This window comes from Macrotis lagotis, chromosome 8 (genome assembly GCF_037893015.1).
Source record: "Macrotis lagotis isolate mMagLag1 chromosome 8, bilby.v1.9.chrom.fasta, whole genome shotgun sequence".
Taxonomy (NCBI): domain Eukaryota; kingdom Metazoa; phylum Chordata; class Mammalia; order Peramelemorphia; family Peramelidae; genus Macrotis; species Macrotis lagotis.
In genome coordinates this window covers 193,904,441-193,927,836 of record NC_133665.1, presented here as the reverse complement: position 1 = coordinate 193,927,836, position 23,396 = coordinate 193,904,441, and the positions used below count along the sequence as shown (strand labels likewise).

Sequence of the window (23,396 nt, the reverse complement as noted above, 5' to 3'; positions counted from 1 at the left end):
GGAGGGAGGAGCCGAGGCCGGCCCCGGCCCGGCCCGACTGGCCCCGCCCCTCCCCGGAGCCCGCCCCCCCCGGAGCCAGGGACGCGGCCGGGCGCGCGTGCGCACACGGGCGGGGCGGCCCCGCCCCCTCGGCCCGCCCCTTGTTTACCAGGTTCTGGAGCCCGGCGCGCCCCGCCCCGCCCCGCCCCGGCCCGGCCCGCCCCGCCCCCCGCGCCGCCCGGCCCGGCCCGCCCCGCCCCCTCGCTGGGCTCGGCTCGGCGCCCTGGGCTCCCCTCCCCCTGGGCTCCCCTCCCCCCGGGCTCCCCTCCCCCTGGGCTCGGGGCCCGGCCTGTGGCGGCGGCGGCGGCGGGGCGGGGGCGCGGGCTCGGGCGGGGGCTCGAGGGCCCGGGCTTGATGGTGAGGCGGCGGCGGCGGCGGGGGCCGGGGCCGGGGCCGGGGCCGGGGCGGAGCGGCGGCGGCGGGCGCGGAGCCGGGCGCTGGAGGCCGGGCGGCGGCTGAGCGGGCGGCGGAGCGGGCGGCCGGAGCGCGGCCCTGCCGGGGCCCCCCCTGCCCGGGCCGCCGCGGCCGCCGGCGGGGCCCATGGACGCGCCGTCCATCATCACCCAGGTGACCAGCCCCAAGGAGGAGGAGAGCTGCCCGGCGCCCGGCGGCGGGCCCGACAAAGGTGAGCGGGGGCCGGGGCGGGGCGGGGGCGCTGCGCGCGCACCCGCGGGGCGCCCCTCCCCGGGCCCTGCCTTGGGGGGCTGCGGCCCCCGGCCCGGCCGGCGGGGTCGGGGCTCGGGGGGGGTAACCAGGCCGGGAGGGAGGCACGTGGAGGCCGCAAGAAGGGGCGGCCGGTGCGGGGCATCGCCAGGAGCGGGGAAGGCGGGCCCAGCCTGGGCCCCCCGCGGCCCCCCGCCGCCCCCCGCCGCCCCCCGACAGCACAGGCCAGGCAGAGGATGTGGCCGAACTTTGCCAGCCTGGCGCCTGCTGCCGGATGGCTGCCAGGCGAGCGCCGGTGGCAGAGGGGCGCAGGCGGGGCCGTGCCCGGGGCCGGACCCAAGGGGCAGGGGGCCGCCGCATGCTCTGCCAGGGCCGTCCGCGTGGGTTCCCGAAGCCTTTGATTATTTCTCTCTCTTTAGCGACTCCCCAGGCCTGGTGAGGGAAATTCCAAACTTAGGCCTTCCCTCTTCCTGGAGAGCGGCGGGATGGCCCTTCCCCACCAGCCATGCCCCTAAAGCCCTCCTCATCCGTGTGCCAACTCGAGTCACCCACACTTTAGCTTCAGGCTGCGGAGAGAAACTCTTCTCGGGTTGGCTGGGAAGCCAAGATGGCCCAGGAGCAGGCCCCGGCCCGTGTTGGGTTGGGACGTGCACCGGGCTTCTGGGGGGAAGTGGACCCCGGGACACCTCCTCGGGTCGCTGAACTTTGGAAAGTGGGCTCGGGGCCTTTTCTGAGACGGCCTCGAGAAGGATGTTGCTCTTAGTTTTGCCTTGTCTGTCAGAATCAATCGTGGCCCAGTCCTACCAGTTGTGGTATTATTCTGGGAATTAGAAACCAAACAAATCAAACAGTGCAGAAAAGAAATCTAGGGACTATTTACTGAGGAAGAACTGAAGTTAGTTTGCAAATAGGTTTTAGCTTCCTGGTTTGGTTCCGGGCTTCTTCACCAACACAGGACAGAAGTCGTTGGGTGGGCTGCTCCCTCTGTAGGATGGATGGGTGGCAAAAGAGACCCAGGGTTGACACACTTTGGCTGCCACTCCTTCTGATACATCCTAGCCTGTCAGCTTGTGAAGTTGGATGGGAAGAGGTGACCTCGCTTTGGATGGATCAAGCAATTCAAAGGCAGAGACGCCCAGTTTTGCCTTCCCGTCTGACTCAGGAGCTGCTCCGACCTAGTCAGTGGAGAAGTCCTCAGTGGGCTCTGTTTGAATCTGATTGTCCTTCCGAGGGAGAAGATAGCAGGGAGGGGTTCCGCACGGAGTGGCAGGACTCCAGACTGGCTAACTTCTCAACTTAGAAAAGTGGGGGCCTTTTGTTTTTTTCTGACAGAGGTGAGAACTAGAATTAAAGTTTGGGGTTTGCACCAAGAAGATTGACTCTAGAATTCATAAGCAGTCTGAAATCAATCTCTGGTTTTTAAAATTATCATCCTTAAACATTTATTTTTAAAATGTTGAATTCTGAATTTTCTCCCTCTCATTGAGAAGGAAAGAAATGTGATCTACCTATATTTCTTTTTGATTTTGTGGGGCAATGGAGTTAAGCGACTTGCCCGTGATCATATGGCTATGAGCATCAAATGTCTGCGGTCAAATTTGAACTCGGGTCCTCCTGACTCCAGGGCCAGTACTCTGTCCACTGCAGCACCTAGCTGCCTCTCCAGTCTGTTGTAGTTGACAAATCCTTTCTGTGTAGAGAGAGAAGGTGAGTAGGAGCCCATGGCCCAGGACTGCCAAAGGCTAGGAGGTGCTCTCCAGGACATTGACCTGCCTAAAACAATACCAATGATTTGAGGAGGAAGAGAACAGGGTGCTGTCCAAAAAGGCTTTCACCAAGCAAGTGTCTGAAGAAGACTGTGTAGAAGGTGGGAGGAATAAAGGAAACTGAGGATTCAGGACAGGAAGGTGCTCTTGTCTTATCAGAGTAAGGCCAAGAAAGGGGAAACCCAGGAGTCACTGCCAAGGAAAACAAAGCTGTCAGGAGACAAGAAAAAGATTCAAGGGGGGGGGGGCTGATATCAGCACCTCAGGACTCTGACAAAAATCAAAGGTGACTGTTTGGAATAGGAACCCAAAATGAAGGAGAAGATAGGGCAAGGAGCCCTTGGGGATCCCCCAGGTCTTAAAAAAACAAACTTTCACAAACCAGGAGAGTATCCACAGCAGCTCTTCCAAGAGTTGTGGGAGTAAGGGAGAGGTGCTGGAGGACTGGAGGCCGTTTCTATCTAGTGAACTTCACCTTAACTGTAGACCATGCTGTCAACAAGATGTTAGTAGGGACTTGCAGAAGACAGCAGTGATCCCTGGGAGCCAGCTCATTGCTGCTGTTGACAGTTACTCCTCATCATCTCATGCCATCCTCTGGAGGGGAGGTGCTATTATTTCCCTGTCTTTGTAATGAGGTAACTGAGGTTAAGTGACTAGTGACTGGGGCCGGATTCCAAATCTGCCCACTGGGCCACCCAGCTGGCTGTCAGTGAGGCGAATGTCATAGATGGAAGGGACAGTTATTTCTCCAAGGAATATGACAAAGACTGGCATGTCATGATGTGGACAAGAGAGAGAATTGTGGGCTGTTTCATGGTATAATTATAGATGAGGTTTCAGATTTTGGTTGATAGCCAGACCAAAGAGATGATGAATAGATCAGTGTTATCTTGGAAGTAGAATTCCTCATTTGCTCTACCCTTGGCCCCATGTTATTTCACATTTTTATCCATGACTTGGTTAAAGACCATCAGGAGAGGGAAGGCTAACATGTTTGATTGAAAAATCAGAGTCCCCAAAACTGACAATTGACCTGAACACTGGGTAAGTCTAGTTAGATGAACTATAATAGAATAAATGGAAGGTCTTTCACTTTGGGTTAAAAAAAAATCAATTGCCTGAGAGAACATGTGTAAGAAATGATGAGAGAAGGAAGGGGTTTTGGTCTGTCTACTTCAGACTAAATATGCCAAGAGGATGAGCTGTTTACAGAATTTAACAAGCCCATCCATGGTGGAGGAGAGTCATCTCCAAGACCTGCTGGGCCCTGTTCTTGCGTGTTGCCACCCCAGTTTAGGAAAACCATGGGTCAGACTGACCATGTCAAATGGGGGCAACCACTATCCTGAGCAGGGCCTTAGATTCTCATCCCAGCAGGATTGCATTCAGTTCCTATGTGTCTATTAAGTGCTCTTTCTCCCTCTTGGACTCTCTCCAGTTTATCCCCTTTGCAGCATGTTCAGACATAGCTGTGAATGGGAGCTCCTTGAGGACAGGGATCTTATTGGGAGCTTTTTTGGTGGCCCCTGGCACCTTTCATAGATCTTTATTGACTGACTGCTTTGTCAATGGCAGCAGTTCATCTGGGGCTGCCACCTGGCAAAAAGTTGGCATGAAATGGGTTGAACTGATGACTTTCTTCAAGGGTTTGAAGGGTGGGCTGTATGCTGAGAAGGATCCAGATCGACTCTGGAGAACCAGGAGTAAGAGAAGCCATTCATGTGGGAAGTGACCAGATGAAAAAGAGAATCTTCACTATCAGAAGTAGCCCAAAGATGGAGCTATCCATCCCTGAGGACTGATGGCCATTTGGTTTTGGTTTGGGTGGTCACTGGTTGGGGACATTTGGAGACATTTCTTGCTTTTAGGTGGGTTCCCTTCCAGTTGTGACATTCTGCGCTTCAGATTTTCACCTTTCCACCTTCCCCTTGATTGCTTCCTTAAGACTACCCCATTTCATAGAATGTTAGTGCTTGGAGGCATTGCTCGAGGACTTCTTTGTGGATCCCCCTGACCCCCTGAGGTCAGGTGGCTTGTTCAGGGTCTCACAAATAAAAAGTAGCAGAGCCAGCATCTGAAGGCAGGCCCTCTCCCCCCAAATCAGTGCCTTCTAAAGTATCCAAAGCAATAACTAAGACAGCTGCTGGGACCAAAGGAACATGTTCTACATGTTGCTTTTCTTCTACATTATTGAGAAAGAGGGCTGGGCAGCAATGACTGACTTTCAGCACCTGTGTCTCTGTCATAGCTGTAACCCCAATGCTGAAAGTGCCAGAAACTCTTGGCTTCGTTGCCAGATCACAGGGGTCAAGAAAATGGTCACTGACCACCTGGATTCCAGTTTCATTCAAGAATTTCTGGAAAGGAGAAGCAGGGCAGAAGAGGGGCCCTGCCAGGGGGAAGGGGCTGGGGGCCTCTGCAAAGGAGCTCTGTGGGGCCCAGACTCTGACAGGCAGGGTCTTGTCTTTGGCTGAAGCCTTGGGCTGCTGCTCCTCCACTCCATCCTTTAGGTCACAGTGGGGACCGACAGCTGGAGGAAGGCCAGGGAAGTTGAGATCAGCTGGTTCCTGGGACCGTCCCCTCATTTGACAGATGAGTAAACTAAGGTTCAGTGAGTCGAGTGAATGGCTCACCATCACTTGCCGGGGATGGGACCGATAGGAGAGAAGGTCATGCTCCTTTGAATACCCATGGGGAGCTGGCCTGAGTCCCCCTGGGCTGCTCTGCCTCTTTCTCAGGTTCTTCAGAGTAGTGAGGAGGGAGATGATTAGGATCAAGGCCACCTGCTTCTGGGAGCTGGGGGCAGCCCCTCAGGAGGGGTCAAGTTCAGGGCTGAAAAGGAACTGTCTCTGGTTGGGGCTGGCCCAGAGAGGACATGTGGAGATAGAAGCAGGGAAAGAATATGCTTTGGGAGGTGGTACCAGTCTCAATCTGGTTTGGGTTTATTTAAGGCTGAAAACATTTCAAGACCCAGCACTCACTGGGAAATGTGCAAATAATGTCTAGATTAGATATGTGTGAGCAGGTTGGTGGACGTTTCCTCATTTTCAAATGACTGGAAATATGGGCATTGCTCAGAGGACACCAGACCTCATCTATACTGCCCTTGGAGGGCAACTCTGAGCCAGGATCCATTGGACAGATGAGTCCACTGAGGCTCACGGAAGGTCATGGGGGGCCCCGGGGTTTTTCCTGGCTGCCTTTCCTACTGAGAGTATTGTCTTGGGTAAATACCATGAATGACTCATGCTATGGAGGTTTGAGTTCTGTAAAGCTCGATGATATTCCATCCAGGCCCTGGACATTGGCCTGCTCAGGAAGGCAGCCGGTCTTGTGGAGATTTCAAAAAGTGGCATCAAGAACCAGGTCTGCCTTTGAACACACTGCAAGCAGCTGGATGCCTTTTTGACTTTGTCCCCTGAGGCTCTCTCCTAGGCCCTGAATTGAAGTGTCGTGGCAGACATTCATTGACTAGCTGGGTGGTCTTGGGCAATGCACTCTTAAGACCTTTCTGCCTCAGTTTCTTCAAGTGAAAAAGAAGAAAAACCGTTCCTCCACGTAATTGCTGTGAAGATCAAATGAGGCAATATTTATCAACCCCTTAGCTCAGGGTCTGGCCCAGAGTAGCTTCTCAATAAATAGGACTTCCATCATCCATTTAAGTCTCAATGACTGTGTCATTTATCCTATAACCTCCTTTATCCTCCACCATTTCGGAGACAGGAGAGCCTTGCTGCTCCTGCTTGGGACAGCTATTTGGGCCAGACACGTAGATGTAGTTGTATGTATGTGTTTATGTATGTGGTATGTATGTTGTCTGTGCTTGTGGGGGGTTATCTTTTTAAATGAAGTCTATGTAGTCAGGCATGGGCTTGCAGCCAGAGGCCCCCAGACCCATAATTCCCCCAGACCCAAGGTTTCCATCAGAACCTTCTGCTCCCAGGGGAGGGGCTGCCTCTCATTCCCTGCTGAATGGCCCCTTTGTATCTGCAGCCTGCCTCGGCTCGGCCTTCCGGGGCGGGCCTCCCAGAATGGATGCTGTTCGCAGCTCTCGGGCCTCTCTCCCAGCCTCGAGGTGCCCCTCTGCTTGCTCCTTGACCGGGCTGCTCTCCCCTTCCTTCAGAATGCCCATGGACACAACGGCTAGGCAATGCCCAGAAAAAGCCAGACTGGGCTTTTTGGTTGCAGCTGAATACCAGCCTTCCCCAATCTAATCAGTGCTCAAGCTCCATAATTAGCATGCCAGAAATTTCTCCCAAGTAACTTGGCTCCTTCCATTGACTTTGATAAAGGCTCCAGGGCACTGAAGGAAAAGAACAGACCGACCCTCCCTTCACTCCTGGCCCAGCATGTTAGTATTGGTAGGGGGTGTGGGGTGGGCCCAGCAGGCAGGCTTTCGTTAGTTCATTACACCCCTAGTGTGCGGCAGGCCCTGGGTGTACCCTGGAAGCCATCCTTGTCCTTGAGGCCCTTCCATTCAACCAAAGGAGAGTGTGCTTTTTACCTCACGGCACTTTCTCCCATCTCTGTGATTGTGGGAGCCTGCTTTTTGGTTTTTGTTGGCCTCTCGGAGTCCTGCGGAGGCCAGAATAGCGACGTGTTTCCCAACTCAGGGTTCAGATTCCAGACTGGAACTTTGGTTTCCTGCCCTCTTGATTGGGGCCTGCCTTACAGGGTGCTCCCATTCTGCTGAGATGATGCACCCTGTGAACAGATGCACGTGTGTGCTCATCAGAGGAGGAGGAAGGAGGAAGGCCTTCCAGAGGAGGTGGCCAGAGCCAAGTCCTGTAGGGGAGAGAGACAGAAGTGAGGGGGGGAAGACCAGTCTGCCCTGATCCCCAGGCGCGTGAAGGTGAATGACATACAAGAGTGGGAAAAGTAAGTTGGTGCCAGAGGCTAAAGGCCTTTGCTTCTTGTCATAGGAGCCATAGGAGGGAGACTGGCAGGGAGGCCCCAGTTCCACGGCCTGACTTGAGATTTCGTCAGCTCGCTTTGGTGTTCGACCCGAGGCTGGATGGCTGAGGGCAGAGGCAGAGAGCCAGGATCCAGGAGGAGGCTGCGGCAACGGCCTGGGGAAGACGTGGGCGATGGGCTCCCAGCCCCTGAGCGGTCACTCGCTCACTGTGGGTGTGAGATGGGTCCAGTGGAGTCAAGGAGGCTTAGTGCTGATCTGATACTGGGTGGAGGGAGAGGGAAGGCTTGGGATGGAGCCGACTGGAAGGTTAGCGAGTGGAGCTCTCCAAGGACCCTCTGAACACATTGTTTTTGAGATGGGGCTGACTGGATGGTTAGGGGGAGCCCACAGCATCGAGGTGATAATTGGTCCTGATGATAATCTTAGTCTGTGATCTAGACCTTCTCTGCTCCCTCACACCGGGGTGGGAGGAGAAGAAATCAGAGCCTATTAAATAAACCCTGCTGCGCCTGGGACTGGAGGTGCCCTGCAATCCCTCGTTTGGCACATGTTGGCAGCTCAACTTTATGAAGAGAAAAACGGTTTGTAGATGTTGTCACACTGGGCTTGGAAGGGGAATTGACTGTCCCTTTTGCTGTCCCCTCGGCTTGCCAGGACCCTCGTCTCTGTTTGCATCCGGGTCTTTCCTCCTGTTCAGGGACAAGGTGCGCAGTCTTTTTTGCTCCTCTGGCTCGGGTCCTGATTGGTGGGAATGAACTCATCTCCACTTGTTGCAGGAGAATTCCAGAATGTTTTTCAATGTCATGGAAATTAGTTAAGGCAAATGTTTCTCCATGTGTTCATTCCATTATAGGAGATGGCCAGATGGGTCCTTCCTGGTAAATGTGCTCGGGTGCTGTGGGCCTCTTTTGTGTTGGGGTTTTGTAGCAGTTTGTCAAGGGAAACTTGAAAAGGAGTTTTCCAAGCAACATAAGAGACTTTGCTGCTAACCCAGCCCTGTCCCTTGGTTCTTGAGAGGAGCCAGCCTATGGGATATCCGCAGACATTGTGACTGTTTTAATCATGATAGCTGGCTTGGGTTTGTCGTGAATGGGTGGCATTTGAGCAAAGCTTGGAAACTTAAGGCAAGCTCAACAGGAGTGGGCAGCCCTGAGAGGGACAGAGCCAGGGGTGGGAAGAGCCAGGCCTGCCCCATCCCATTGCTCCCTTCCCACTCAGACCCAGCGGGAGCATTGTGGTCCTTTTTGGGGGCCACTGTTTGGGAAGGACACCGACTAGTGTCAGAGGGCCGAGGAGGGCCACCAAGATGTGATGAGTATCCAGAATGTGCCAGGAGAGAAGAGAGAGATTTCCACACATTGAAAGAGCCCTCTATCATTAAGTCAGAAGGCCAGACTTCCTAAGGATTAGAGCTGCCCTTCTCTGACTCTCCTCTTGACTGGCTGGGGCCTTGCTTCTGAATGAAATGAATGTGTGAGTTCTGTTCTCTGGCAGGCACAGAAGAAACACCAAGAAATGTGTGAGTGCAAAAGTCAGGTTTCCATCAAAGACTTTGTTCTTACTGAAAACACAAGGACTGAGGTGGTAGTGTTTGCCTCGAGGCTGCACTGGGATGGAAAGACCAGCCCCCAGGCTCATGGGGGCCCATGCAGGTGGAATGTTGTATTCAGGGCCTTCTTTCAGCCTAAGAGAGAAACCTTTGTAACTTGGGCAGGGAGAGGAGGTGCCACCCTTGCTGACGGGAAGCGGCTAACGTGCGCAGTAACATCTGGGGGGACTGGCCCCTCTTGTCTGACGTAGGCAGTAACAAGTGGGGACGCTTGAGTTGCCTTGTTCAGATAATGAGAAAGGGGGTCATTTCAATAGTTTGAATGTTCCAGAATCCCGTTCTTGCTAGGCCAGAGTTAACCCTGAACCAGCTGGAAGCAGTGCCTTGACTAAGAATTGGGGTGCCTGGAGCTGGCAGAGTGAGTAGTGCCAGAGATCTCTAGAGCCCAGTGTTTGAGAGCAGGAGTCCTTGGGGAGGATCCCAGTGTTGGGGGCTAGGAGGAAGGCAAAGAAGCTGGGCTTGAGGAGGAGCTCACATGTTTTAGTGAATTTTTGCAAAGTGAGCTGCTAATGGGAAGGGCAGGGCCGTCCTCTCCCCCCACGCCTCCCTCCTCTCCTTGCTAGCACCTCCTTCCTCCCCAGCCTAGGTCCTCTGGCTTCATTTTGACTGGGGCTGGACTGGGCTGGTGTATATTTGCTTTTAATCCAGATCAAGTAACTTTTGTAGGAGCGGGTGTGGACGCATGTGTGTGTGTAGAGGGGAAGATGGAGGCCGAGAGGAAGGCAGGACATCTTAGTGTCAGGGAGAACTGGACGTTAGGATCCTGGTTTGTCCAGGCTGCCTGTGCCTGTGGAACCTTGGAGGGAAAAGGCCTTTCTATATGTGCAAAGTTCTTGCTCAACATTTTACAAATGCGATCCCCTTTGCACCTCCCCCCAACAACTTGAGAAGGAGGACATTATTTCGCACGTTTTACAATTGAAGAAACTGAGGCTAGCAGAGGTGAAGTGACCTGACCAGGGACGGACAGCTAAGAAGCATCTGCACCTGCATTTGAGCTTCTGCCCTTCTGACCCAGGCTCAGCACTCCACCCCCTGAACTACCTGCTGCCTTGGAGATGAAGATAAATAGCCCTTGCCCGTTATTGCTTTATGAGACTCTATGCTATCAGATGATTCCATATTTATAAAACATGCTCATAAAGCGTGTCATGCATTTAGATCTGCAAGGGTACTCAGAGAGGCCCTGAGGCATGTGCCAGGGTCTTGTGGCTTGTGAACGGCTGGAACAGGATTGAACCCTCGGGTCAGCGGACTCCAGAGCCACGGTCACTTAGCTCATCTTCATGTCAGTGTGTGGCCGTGGCCTCCACTAGCACCCTCTTCTGTTGACACAGGCTCATGCAGCCACCCAAGGCCTGGTGCCATTGTTTCTGTTGCTGGTGAATAGCCCCAAGGGAGGGCCGACTGTCTGCCTGTCACCAGGGGACTGCAGGGACCATCAGTCACTGACCCTGGGAGGAGCCCCTGGGATTTCAGGGTGGTGCTAGGGGCTGGGTTGGCCCAAATCCCAGAACCCTGGGGAAATTAGTGAAAAGCTCTCTGGGCTACTCTGAGGCCTGGTGGAGAGATTCTTGTTAACAAAGTTGGGCTGCTGCTGATGCCGGGGGATGGTTGGCAGGGGGACCGCCTTACAGGAAGGCTGTTCTGTAGTGATGCTCAGCTCTGGCTCTAGCGTACAGTCTGTTTGGTTTCATCCAGTCTCCGTCTGTTCCTCCTTTGTGTCTCAGTGCTCTAAAAAATCGTAAGCAAATAAGGAAAATGGCAGTTTTCTGGTAAATTCATCTGACATTTCTTTGGCCTTGCCCCCTGGGGGATCACATCCAGACTTTCAGGCTCCATGCTCTTGACTCCTCCCCTCCAGCCAGACTGACCCCACATATAACTCTCCTGCCCCTGCACATTTGCCCAGAGTGTACCCGATGCCTGGGATGCCCTTCCCACTCATCCAGGCCACCTTCTCCCCAAGTTCCCCTGTTCAGAGTGCCTGGCCTTCCTGCTCCCTCCTCTATCTGTATTCTGTGGGCTACTATACTTGTCTTTGTCACTCGGCCACTGCCATAGCTGGACGGGTCCCACTGAAGCTCATGCCTCAACCTCAGCTGCCCCCTTGTGCCACTGCAGGTACCCCCAGTGTAGACCTGGTTCCTTTTGTATCCACGTGGTGCTGAGTGGGAAGAGCCCAGCTGGGCAAAACCTGAAGGCCAGACAAGTTGTGTGATCTGGATGGGTGCTTCCGAAGACCCCTTCATCAGTCATTCAGAAGAGGCCAGCACCACAGCATCCCCAGCCATGCTCAGCCTCTTCAACTTGAAGCTCCTGTGGCAAAGGGATGCTGGTTCTGCAGGCCCAGGCTGCAATCTGCATTGGGCAAGGGTTGTCCATGTCACTGAGGACCCAAAGAGATACAAGTTTTGGAGTCAAGTCACCCTGAGGCCCCCAGACTGGTTGACAAGCCCCTTCATGGTCTCCCCCCAGAGTGAGTTCTCTCAACTCAGCAGGTCCAGGAGGGACCCCCTTCCACTACAGGTAAGGCCAGCAAGACCGTGTCCTTCTGGCTAACGAGCTGCTCCCCAGAAGATGCCTTCAGGCCTGGCTTTGGAATCAAGAGGAGGATGGCTTAGGGTTTCATTGTTTCTGCAGGACCTAGAAAATACAGGAGGAGTGATCTGGGTGAGCCACCCCCCAACATTTCTTCACTCCCACCTTTTCAGTACCCCAAGGAATAGGCATCTGCAGATGGCTGATCACAGCCCCTGGATCCCAGCAACCCAAATAGACCAGGGAAGCCAAGACCTGCCTAATTTAAGCAATCACTCGGAGCAGCTCTGAGTGGAAGGGCCTGGGGAGGCTCCAGGTGGGGGGTACAGCCAGAGGGGGTGATGAGAGGCCAGCCTTGGTAGAGGCTCATTAGTGCTGTGTGGGCATGCTTGGGAAGGACAGCTGGTTCTTTGGAGTGCCATGTGAACAAGTAGTCCCAGAATGTCTGCCCCTCTGGGGGCTCCCTGGGCTCCTATTGGGGCCACAGGACCTGGACACAAGGCTCTGTGAGGGCAGTAGGAGGGAGGGGCAGAGGGCAGCCCCTGGAAGCAGCCATCCCAGAAAGCAGATTAAGGAGAGGTAAAGAGTACAGCTGGGGCTTGGGAGTCCTGGATTCGAGGATCAGCTTGGCTCCTGGCCTACTCTGTGCTCTCCCTTCTCAGGGAGTTTCCTTAGCAAGTTGGACTGGATCCAATTCTCAGAGATCTTTTCCAGCCCCCTTTCTGGCGCCCATCCGCTCTCATTCTGGGGTTGGCTTCCAGATGCAAGAACTCTGCTTTTTGAACATAGCCTCTCTATCTTTCTGGGAGGCCTGACCCAAGGGTGGCCAAGGAGGGCCATGTGGGTTGGTGGGTGAGTTGAATGTCTGGTAAGGCTCCTCCGGCAGCTGGGCCATGGCAGCTGCATGCAGGGGGGCTCGCCTGCTTTGATCTGGGACCCAGCCCTCAGGTACTCACCCAGATCAGGATCCTACAGATCTTATCCCCATTGTCAGTTGGCGCATGCTGGAGAAGGTCACACCATCTTTAGAGTCATTCTACCAGCCTGATGACATCGCCCATCAGGTTCTTTGGCCGAACTGCTCAACCAGGCCTAGCTGTCTCAAGGTCATTAGTGTGGTACTGTCTCTTTGGCCTCCACAGCTGGTCCCTGCCCACATCTCCTGGTCACTGCTGTCACCTTTGATCAATATGACACAGGCCTAGGAGGCAGCCACTTCTTGCTCCATTCACAAAGTGGCCGAAAAATGATGCTGGACTTTTGGGTCCCTTTCCATCTTCCCCCATCTTCCCTATTAAAAAAGGCCTCATGGACCACCTGGTCCTTTGTTTTCTCATCCCATTCATCAGGCAGACCTGAGCTGAAGGGAAAGCTTAAAACTCTGTCTCCTTGGCCAGGGGTCAGTAGAGGAAAGTGTCATCCCTTGGAAGAGAAACCCTTCTTTGGTTGGAGGAAGGACGTCATGAAGACCCCTCGAGATGGAGTAAAAAGATTTGGGATCCTTGGTTTGGGTCTGGCTGGGGGAGATATGGCCATGACTTATGATCTAATCAGTGTAAGGAACCCCTCCTGGTTCCTTCAGATGGCATTCACCTGACGCTTCTTAAGCTTAGGAGTTGGCTGGGACCCCAGAGGTGATGTCACCATCCTTGCATGTGGGCCCACCAGGTACTGAGCTTGGTCTGGAGGGAGCTGGCCTGAGCCCTTCCCTGAGAGCTTCCCTGCTCCCTTTTTGCCATTCTTCTGCTCCCTTCCCCCTTCTTCACTTCTCTCATTGCCATGGACTTACTGATCTTGGCCCCCGGTGAGCTGCTCACTAGCCTCCTCCCCAACTGTACAGCTGCTTCTTTGTGGCCCTGCTGCCCCGGTCCTGCCCTCTGACACTGCTGGGAGCCCCATACCAGGTTGCCTTTTCCTCAGGCTCTATGAGTGACAGAGGTGCCCTGAGCTAGGAGGTGGGATGTCTGGGATTATCCACAGGGGTTTGGGAGGGAAGGGAGAAGTCACACCTGGAGGTTTGCCAACCCAACATCCTAGGAAGCAGTTGGGGAGGTGGGTAGAGTGAGAACCCTTTGGGGGGCGGTGTCCATGTCCATGTCCTCCAACTCCACGCTGGCAAGTGACTAGGTCAGAGCCACCCCTGGGGTATGAGACCTGGGCACTTCCCAGGACTCAGACAGGTGCTTGGGAACAGGAGGACCAAGTGAAAAACATCCAGGAGGGAAGAGCCTGGGTACCATTCCAGCAAGCCAGGTGGCTTCATGCCTCCGGTGTTACTTATGTGGATGGATCTAGAGCCAAAGGGAGATGCTTTGGGAAGGGTCCCCAGCAAAGCTGAGAATTACCGTTTGGGCTTCAGGTTCAGGGATGCAGGGCAAGGAATTGTTCCTCTTCATTGTTGGCCTAGACAGCAAAAGCATCGCTACTTGGCCACACCTTGGGGATGGTCAGGACTGACGGTGAATGGCGTCTTCCAAAGGTCAGCTCTTCTCTGCAGAAGGGACACTTGCAGCACGTTGGGACGGAGTTTGGCCAAGAGCCAGCCTCCAGCATTGAGTAAAGCAGGAACCAGATGAATCAGCTGCATCAGGAAGGGACGCGGAATCTGTTTGCTTCTTCTTTAATGAGAATGTCCACTTTGGGCCTTAACAAAAAGGATCATTTCTGATGTATTTGGAGCAACTGCTGGAGAAAGGGCAGCTCAGTGGCCCAGTGGACAGAGTTCTGGCCTTAGACACTTATTAGCATGTGACCTTGAGCGAGTCACTTCATCCTGACTGCCTTACATCCAGGACCCTCTCCGGTCATCCTGATTCTTACCTGGCCACTGGACCAGATGGCTCCAGAGGAGAATGTGAGGCTGGTGACCTAGCACATCGTTCCTGCCCACAGGGTCATGGAGGGACCTAAGTGAGATAAGAATCATGAGGTGTTTTGTCATCTTGAAAGCATTCTATAAATGTCCCGTTATTCTTGATGCTGGGTGACGTCATAGCCAGCTTAGCTACCAAGCTGTTGACAGCCCCCGGCTGGAAAGGGCTGAGGAAGCCTTGAGTGGCAGCAGCCAGATCTGGCAGAAGGTGGACTGGGGACCGGGAGGGGGCAGGGGCAGGCCTCCACAAGGAAACCCAGCACCTTCTCTGCCCTTTAGTGTTTTAATGTGCTTTGTCCAGAGTGTATCTGGAGTGGGGCTTGACCAGCTCCTCTTGGTACTTTCCAAAAACCAATGCTCCTGGGACAGAGAGCCAGGGGGCAGGTGTTGGACTATACTTCCGGTTCCTGCCTGCGTCTGACCATACCTGGAATGACAGGCGTCCCCTAGGAGAAAGGGCATTCCGGAGCTGGCCCTCATGTGCAGATGATCAGTTAACCTGGAAAGATCTGGCCTAGGGGCCAGTCAATGTCTTCTTTTGGACCCTAGAAGGCAGGACCACTGTGATTGAGGGGCCTCTCCAGTGCCAGATCCTGGCTTCCCATTCTGACCCTTAAAAAATAGAAAAGCTTCAACCACCTACCACATAACTTCTAAAGTGATGGACCCTAAATAAAATGGGGTTCTCCAAACTCTGGTCACAATATGCGGACAGGAGTTTTCAGTTTAATTTTCAAAGCATTTATTAAGTACCTGGAGCATGCAGACAGGGTAGAGAGAGAACGAGATGGGAGAAGAGAGAGAGAGACAGAGAGGCAGAGAGAGGAAAGGGTGTGGGGGGAGAGGGGATGCAGACGAGTTCCCAGCCCAGCTGTAACAACACACTTACCAAGTATTTGTTGATTGGTTCATTGATTGAGATTCAGGAGATGGAAGCCATAGGTAACAAGTGTGTATGGATGTCCACATGTGTCATGGAGCTCCAGAGAGCAGGGGATGTCGGGGCTCTCGGGCACTGGGGGGGCCCTCTCCTGGAAGCCAGTGCTTCAAGCTTTCCCCTTCTCTGCAGCACAAACCCAAGGGCAGCCAGCTGAGCTGGGCAATTCTCTGGCTGGGCCAGCGCCAAGTCTCTGAGCCGTGATGGGGGCTGGCAGCAGGGCCGAGCGCTAGGAACGTGGGGAGGAAGCGGGCTTTGGCTTCTGGTACATTCCGAACCTCCAGAAGAAGCCAAAAGGTTAATGGGACAAAGAGAGCATTGCGCAGCCTCTCCTGCTGGGTTGACTTCCTGCTCCAGGCCAGGCCTGGGTGGAGGCTGCCCATGAACTGGGTGCCTGCCCCCAGCTGTTGTTTGGACACCCAGCTGGTAGCTTCTGGGGGACTTTTTGCTGGTTTACATAGTCAGCTCTTAGAGTTACAGGGCTGAAGCAGCAACAAGCAATGGGGGGGACTACTCTTGGGGTAAAAACGACCAGCCCCCAAGCTCAGCATCTTGGACCAGGGCAGGAGGAGAGCCGTGGGCTGCAGGAGCTGCAGGGGGCAGGAGCTCTGCTCTTTGGATGACTCCCTGGGGGAGCCCAGGCCTCAGTTTTTCTCTCTGTCCAATGAAGGGATTATATTCAGTGGCCTCCAGGTCTCTTGCAGGTGTTCTATCACTCATCCTGCTGCAGGTGAGGAAATGAAGTCAGGGAGATGCAGCTATTAGCTGGGGTCACACAGCATCCATAGTGGAGGCCCAAGGGAGGGTGTGCTGTTGTGTTGAGACCCCCAGCTCCCCTCAGCCCCTGACAAGGACAGCCAGGCTGCTACCAGTGCCCTCAGCCAGCATCCTGGGGAGAGGCGACCACAGCCATCTGAGACCTGGGAAGCTCTTGTCCCTGAGGCCTCGGCCAATGATTCCAAGCAGAAACGAGTGGCATTTTATTGCTGGGAACGGCACAGTAGAAGAAGCCTGGCCAATGCCCTCTGCCCTGCAGCTGAAGTCATGAAACTATTGTCAGCTCCTGGAGCTCCAAGCTTTTTTATTTGTGCCTCCCAGGCTTAGCAAAAAAAAAAAAATTGTAGACAGTAAGGGCTTAATAAAGGCTTCATTCATTGTGAGGCCCGAGATTTGACTGAGGGCCACAGAGGGGCTTATGGCTTCATTTGACATTTGTTGACAAACACCAAGGCCAGAGCTGAGGGGGTAAAATTTTATTTTGTAAACAGCATAAATTGTTTGTTTGAAGTATTCACCTTGTAGTTTCCACAAAGAATTCTTGAGTCCCTGAGCAGCCTGGGGCCTAGACTCTGTTCCTGCTCCTCAGCTGTGGGACCTTGGGCAGGCCCATTCCCCTCCTCTACCAGACTGGCCAACTCCAGGCTACAGGAGCTAAGTAGAAGGTTTATCCCAATTCATTGAATTCGTGCAGGTTCTTGTGATGGGGAGAGGGAGTCTTTACTGACTTTCCAACCATTTAGCCCCTTCTTACCTTCCCTTTCCAGTGACCTCATAATGGTGTGCCCATGTGATTATATATCTGTGTATGAGGGTGTGGGTAAAGAGCTGAATGCTGAGCCAGCATGCCTTGTATGCGAGTCCTGCTTCTGACCCTTTCTTGTCTTGTGTGTCTAGATGAGTCTCCTGGGCACTCAGTGCACCAGGCCAGCCCGGCCAGGTCTGGGCCCTGTCCCTCTTCATGTGGATGGTCCTGGTCAAGTACTGAGCTCCAGGGGGGAAGGTGCTGTGTGGGTTAAGCTGGGAGGAGTTCACAGGCAACTCCTGGTCCTATCGCGCCATTAGGATGAACCACCTTGTTGGCTCTCTGACCAGAGTGCTGGTGGAAGGGAGGCCGAGGATGCCAAGTCATTTAAATGAGAAGTTGTTGGGTTCACTGCATCTTGTCTTAACTGGGAGTGCCCCAACCCAAGGAAGCAGCCTGTTTTTCCATTATGACAGACCAGCAGAAAGTCCTTTGGGGAAGGAGAAGCTGGGTCTGCACAGCTCTTAGGAATACTTAAATTTCTAGGACTTGCTAGGTCTTGTTAAGCTGAAGCTCTGGGCAGGGAAGTGGCTCCTCTGCCAGGGCCTGTTCTCTGCCCTGGTGAAAGTCGTGCTGGTGGCACACCAGAGTGTTGTAGGCGCAGCACCCCGGCCTGGAGCCCCAGTGAGGCCTGGTTATCTTCATTTGACAGCCAAGGAAGTTGAGGCACTGGACTGAGAGGGGAGTGAGAGCCACTGGAAGTGCTGGAAGGCAAGTCCCAGACCACAAGGGTCCGAGGCCCTCTGGGCATTTTGGGGAGAGGGTCCTTCTCGGTTCTTTTGTGTGGCTCTCTGAGTACTTTTATGGTACCCCTCCAGTCTTCCCCTCATTGGAATCTTTGCTTCTTGGGGCCTTCCTTTGGACCCAAATCTGGGCAAACAGTAAACACTTCATAAATGCTTCTTGGTTGACTGGCTGGCTGGAAGGCTTCCGAGCTCCCTTCCACTCTTGAAAATTGGTTCCATGGCCCCCGTGGCCCCCACAGCCGGGCTGCCCTTGCTGCCGGCCCCTTCGCAGACAGGATGCAGATGGCCTGGATGTGGTCTCTGTGGACTTCCTTCTCTGTAGAAGGAGAAAGAAGCTGATCTGGGCCATCCTCCCCGGTGCCCAGGGCAAGCCGAGTGACCACCTCTGGTCTCAGATGCCCCAGCACCTTTGGCTGCTGTGGCTGCGAGTTGCTCTGGTTCAGGAGGACTTGCCGCCACCCCCTCCCCCCACCCCCACCCCAACCCTGTGTATCAGACCCTGAATCGAGCTCCGGGACCAGAGTGCCCTGACCCCCGGGAACTCACCGTCCACAGGGAAACTGAATGCCAACAAATCAAACAAGAGCAATTGGACCTATTCGGTAGAGGAGAGACACTGGCATTAGGGAAACCTAGGAGAGACTTCAGGGAGGACCAGCCCAGGTCGGGCAGCCTCAGAAAGGTCAGATGGAGTCTGGGGGAGGTGGTCCTGGAGGCTGTGGGCCAGGAACAGAGACCTGCAGCAGCTGGCTCCTTCTGGGCACTCCTAAACAGAGTCAGTCTCTTTCTCCCTCTCTCTCTCTCTCTCTCTGTCCCCCCCCCACCGGCTCCCCAGGGAGCCACCCAAGCAAACACCTTCATCCTCCCTGTCTGTCAGCCCTCACCTCTGCCCCGAAGAGGGAGGGGAGATGCTGTGCTGAGGAATGCCTCTCCCAAAGGAGTTGCTGCTCAGGTGCCAGGATGGCCAGCCTGGGACACTTGGGACTGGCACTGTGCTCCCCAGAGCAGCTCTTCACCTGGAGGGGCCCCAGCCCAGCTGATGCAGGGGAGTTGGCCACCGGGGTGGTTTAGATTTTAGTTGTTCCCAAGCTCTTCCTCCTTTGATCCTCTGCTTCCTGGCTGCCCCTAAAGTGGGGGCCCCGGTGCCCCTCTCAGGAGCCTTGGACTCTCTAGTACCAGGATATACCAGGATGAAGGACTCCAACCTGCCTCAGTGATTCTGGCCCACCACCTTCCATCTCCCACCCCTAAGTCTTTTTCCAGGTCACCTGGCCCTCCAAGGTGCAGCTGCAGTGTCACCCTGTCCAGGAAGGCAGGCCCCTGCTGATGCCTCCATCCTCATCTGCCCATCAGCTTGAGTTTGACTGGCAGGTGTTTGTATTTGAGAAGCGGAGATCATATTGGCTTTTGAACTACTGTGCCTGAAAACTCCATGGTCCTGCAGGCCCCCTGGCATTGGCCCCATCTGGATGGAGCCGTTTTGCCCAGCCCAGGCCTCAGTCTCTAGGTTCTGGATTCCTGTCCAGATAGAACTGAGCCATTTGTCTTGCCCCAGGACCAGGAGAGGAGGCCGTGGGAAGGAGAGGGAGTGATTCCTGTCCAGTTGGGACCATTTATATTAGTGTTCAGCTCTGGGGTCTCAGGCCACAATCCAGAGGGATCTAGGACATTTTGCCTAAAAACAGGGGGCCAAGGAGAAGTCTAGCATGGGTGCCATCTTTGCCTGGCAGGGAAGGAAGGGTAGTGAGGTCAACTGAGAGAGGTGCCCATGGTGGGGGGGGGGCTGGACACATATCCAGGTTTTCCGCAGCCTGACTCTACCTCTTGGGGGCACCTTTAAATGACAGAGCAAAGACATCATAACAGGTGGTATAGATAGATGTCTTAGTTAATTCTTTCTCTGTTTTTTTTTTCCTGGACCCCTTGAGGTCCCCTTTGAATGAAAGACCAGATGGCTGTCCTTTGAGAGAAGGGAAGAGAACGTGGACAGAGGAGGAGGGCCATCTCTGGGGAGAAGTAGGATTTTCCTTTGGAGGGCCTGGGGGCAATCTGAGACCAGCTGTGCCATCTCCCCAGGCAAATTATCTCCACTCCTATGTCAGTAAAGGGTCTGTCTGTAAGGCCAAAGGAAGAGAGGCAATCTGGGTGGTCACTCAGCCAGCTGAACACGCGATAGAAGTCAAGGGAAGACACCTTACCTCTTGGGCCAGATGATCACAGCAGGGTCGGTGACCATGAAGGCAGCCAAGACTGCTTGCTCCAGTGGCTGTGGATGGGGCTTTTCTCTGACACCAACCTTGGGAGGCAGGGGAGCTTGGCCTGTGGCAACTTCCTCTCTCCCCCCATTCTAGCTTCTGGGGGCTGGGACAAGGACTGCATCTTCCTCTTCTTCCTAAGGACAAGTTCTGAGTGTGGAGCTCGCCCAGGCAGCAGGGATGTGCCAAGAGGCCAGCCGCTGGGAGAGCCGGCCTGGGACTTGGATCAGGATTGGGGGGCATCTGCTTGAAGAGCATGGGGGAAGCTGGCTATGGGAAAGGACCTGGCCAAGGGCCTTCCCAAAGGCCTCCCCCTGTGGCTGGGGCGAGAACAGAGAGGGGCCCTGGAGTCCAGGGAGGAAGAAGGGGGTCCACAGCATCCAGACCATTGAGGGTTAGTACCTCAAAGGCTGGGGCCCACCCCTCCTGGTGCCTGCCTCTGCCACTCCTGACCCTATTCAGAGTACTCTGGTCTTTCCTGCTGTTCCCCTTTAGAAGACCACGGTGTCTCTCTTTGGGGGCTGCTTCCCTACTTTCTGGGGAGAGGTTGTCATGCTGGCAGGGCCCATCCCCACCCTCTTCTCTGCTTGTTCCTGTTCCTTACATTTGATGCTTCATCTCGAGCTTCCAAGAGCATCTGAGACAGTGGAATGAGAGGAGGGCATTGCCATGCCAATGGATAGTAGTCGGAGAGGAAGCTCCTTCACACGGCTCCACCATTGCCATTGGACCCCTTCTCCCCAGAGGCTAGCCTGTCCTCTAGCATCAACTGAGGTGGCAACAGAGATGGATGTGAACAAAGGGCCGAGGGACACAATGGAGCTGGAGATGCCTTTGAAAAGATCTCATGCCCACCCTGCAGCGCCTTTGGATGCCAGGTGCAAGGGAGGATGATGGCCAGACCCTGGGGGCCAGGTCTCCCAGACACTGTTGTCCAGGATGCAGATTTAGGAAATGGGAGGTCAGGTCCCATGAGACAATGGGCCCACGGGCCTTGGCTTCAGCTCCTTTCTTCAAAGAAAGGCTTGAAAGATTCTGCTTGAATGCAGAAAAATCCAACTGTGGCAGCTCTGACATAGCCCAGCCGCTGCCTCCAAGGCGTGAGCCCCAACTCCTGATGACCCCTTCTGAGCAAGGGCCTGGCCTTTTTTCCTGTTCTGATATTTCCTGGGAGCAAAGGACCTGCTTAAGAAGAACATGCTAGGTGGGGAGGCAGCACCACGTGGCCCAGAACAGTCCCTCGGCCCTGATGGAGAAAGTCAGTGCATGTGGAGGGCTCTCTGGCCCAACCTGCCTTGCTGGTTCCCACCATCCATGGACACGCGAAAGCGACCAGTTCTGATGGCACCTCCGGACCCTGGAGCCAGGATGAGGAGGGTCTAGAGAAGCAGCGAGGCCCAGGTCAGGGTCTGAGTCTCAATCAGCTCCTCTCAGGCTCAGTTCAATCCCTGCCTTGAGCAAGAAGGGTTTGCAGCCTTCCCCCGTGATCTCCTTCCAGGCTGCCGAAGGCAGAGAAGCTGGGATGGAGGACAGAAAGGAGAGGTTTCGGCCACCTCTGGAGAGCAGGGGCAAGGCCATGGGGAGAGGGTGGACAGAGAGAAAGGACTTGAAATGCCCCATGGGGGGGTGCCCCACCATGCCCCTCCCCCCAAGGGCAGGACTGTTTGTCCTGGACCCAGGGGTGACCTTTTGTCCTTCTTTTCTCTGCGGTCCCAGAGAGGAAGAGTCTGCTAAGTGAGGTTGTTTACCCACCGGGACAAAAGAAATAAAGTTGTTGGTGAAGTCCAAGGCTTTGTGATGGGGGTTGGGGGCCTCACTAATCCCTGAATTTGGACACTACTGAGGCTGGAGCCTGGGCCCGGCCTGGCCTGCCAGAGCTGAGCATCCACTCCTGCTCTCAGCAATGGGAAGACTTCCAAGAATGCGCCCCAAAAGGGAGCAAGCTCCCTGGGACTTTTGTTGACTTTTCTGCCCTCAGGGCTGGAAGAAACATTTTTAAGCGTAAACATTTGGGGCCAGACTCATTTTAGTTCAGTTTGTGTAAGAGTCAGCTTTTGGGGGCCTGGTGGGCACTGGGGCCTTTGGGGGGGTCACTGCAGGCCTTTGCAGTGTGGGCAGTCTGGTGGGCACTAATACTTGTTTGAGCCCAACTGCAGCCCTGGGAATGCGCTGTTTGGACCCTGCCTCAGTGAGGAGGGGGCTGCTCCAGGCCCCACCTCAATGCCCGCCCTTCCCCTCTGACCAGCTCAGACAGTTTCACATGCTCCCAATTTGGACTTTTATCCTGATTCATTGACTCATAATACACCCTTGCTTCCATCTTGTCTTTCAGGCAGGGGCCCACAGACACTCTGCCTGGGGCAAAGGGTGACTGTTGGTGACCCTGGTGCCCAGGCTAGTTCTTGGCACATCGATGAATGTCATGGAGGGAGCAAAGGAATAGGTGTCTCCTCTTTAGCTTCTCCACAGGCCCACAGACTTGGGACGCCCTTTTGGGGATCGTTGGACCAGCTGTTGCTCAGAGCTTGGCAGGGTCCCTAGTGTCTTCCTCTGCACCCCCTCAGCAGGGCTCTGGCTGGTTCCCAGGCTCCTCTGCCCAAAGAGAAACTTGGGATGGACTGTGTTAACCCACAGATGTATGACAGATGTATGTGTGGACGCCCCCATTGGCCTCAGACCTGACCTTGGCCCGGCTCCTGGGGAGAAATGAGCGGAAGGGACACATTGGAGCAGTGGACCTCGGGGCCCACCAGAGGCCAAGGATGGGAGTGTGCTGTGGAGGGTTCTGACGACATCTCACCTAGTAGCCCAAGGACTCTTTTCAACAGTCCGTTTCATGACTCCTCAAGAAGCAGGCGACCCACTGGCAAGTTGGGTGCTGTCAAAGACAGGGAGTTCACTTCTGACCTAAGGCCTAGTGGAAGAATTAGTCAAGGTGGTAGCAAGGCCTTTATGGGGAGAAAAGATGATTTTAAAACAAGTAGTTCTGTAGGAGCCTTCAGTTATCTCCCTGTCTAGAAAGGAGGAGAGGGACAGAAAGGGTGATCCTGGCAGTGGAGACCTGAAAGCCAAGGGGAAGACCGCCAGCTGGAAGAGGGGCAGGCCCTCAGGAAACGGCCAGATGGGTTAAGGACAAGAGTAGAAAAATGAATTTTGTGGATCCCAAGAAAATGGGGAGCTGCTTGCTGCAGACCCAAAGTCATGGGGAGAAGCTGCTGAGAGGCAGAAAAACCAATACCCCTCTTTGGCTTGAGGTGAGAGCTGCCCCCACAGCAGCTCCTGACCCAGGGTCCCCTCCCTGCAGCCTGAAGGACCCTTGAGTGGACGACACAAGTGGGAAAGGTCAGGGAAGAGGCAGCCTCTCAGCTAGGAAGCATGCAGGGCAAGGGACTGCCTCTCTTCAGTGGATGCTCAAGGGCCCTTCCCCAAGGGGCATTGCTCTTTAGATTATTGATGGATGCTCCCAAG

At 54.7% G+C, this 23,396-nt stretch overlaps 1 protein-coding gene across 4 annotated transcripts in view; it reads left to right on the top strand.

Annotated features, from left to right (window-relative positions):
• The first annotated feature begins 514 nt into the window (after nucleotides 1-514).
• CTDSPL (CTD small phosphatase like) overlaps nucleotides 515-23,396 on the top strand; it is a 59,284-nt gene continuing 36,402 nt past the window's right edge. The window contains exon 1 of one of the 4 annotated variants that reach the window (XM_074199271.1): nucleotides 515-664. In XM_074199271.1, the coding sequence (XP_074055372.1) occupies nucleotides 580-664 (85 nt within the window). In that variant the 5' untranslated portion in view covers nucleotides 515-579. The remainder of the gene's footprint in view (nucleotides 665-23,396) is intronic. The other 3 variants (XM_074199268.1, XM_074199269.1, XM_074199270.1) reach the window with 3 other exon arrangements.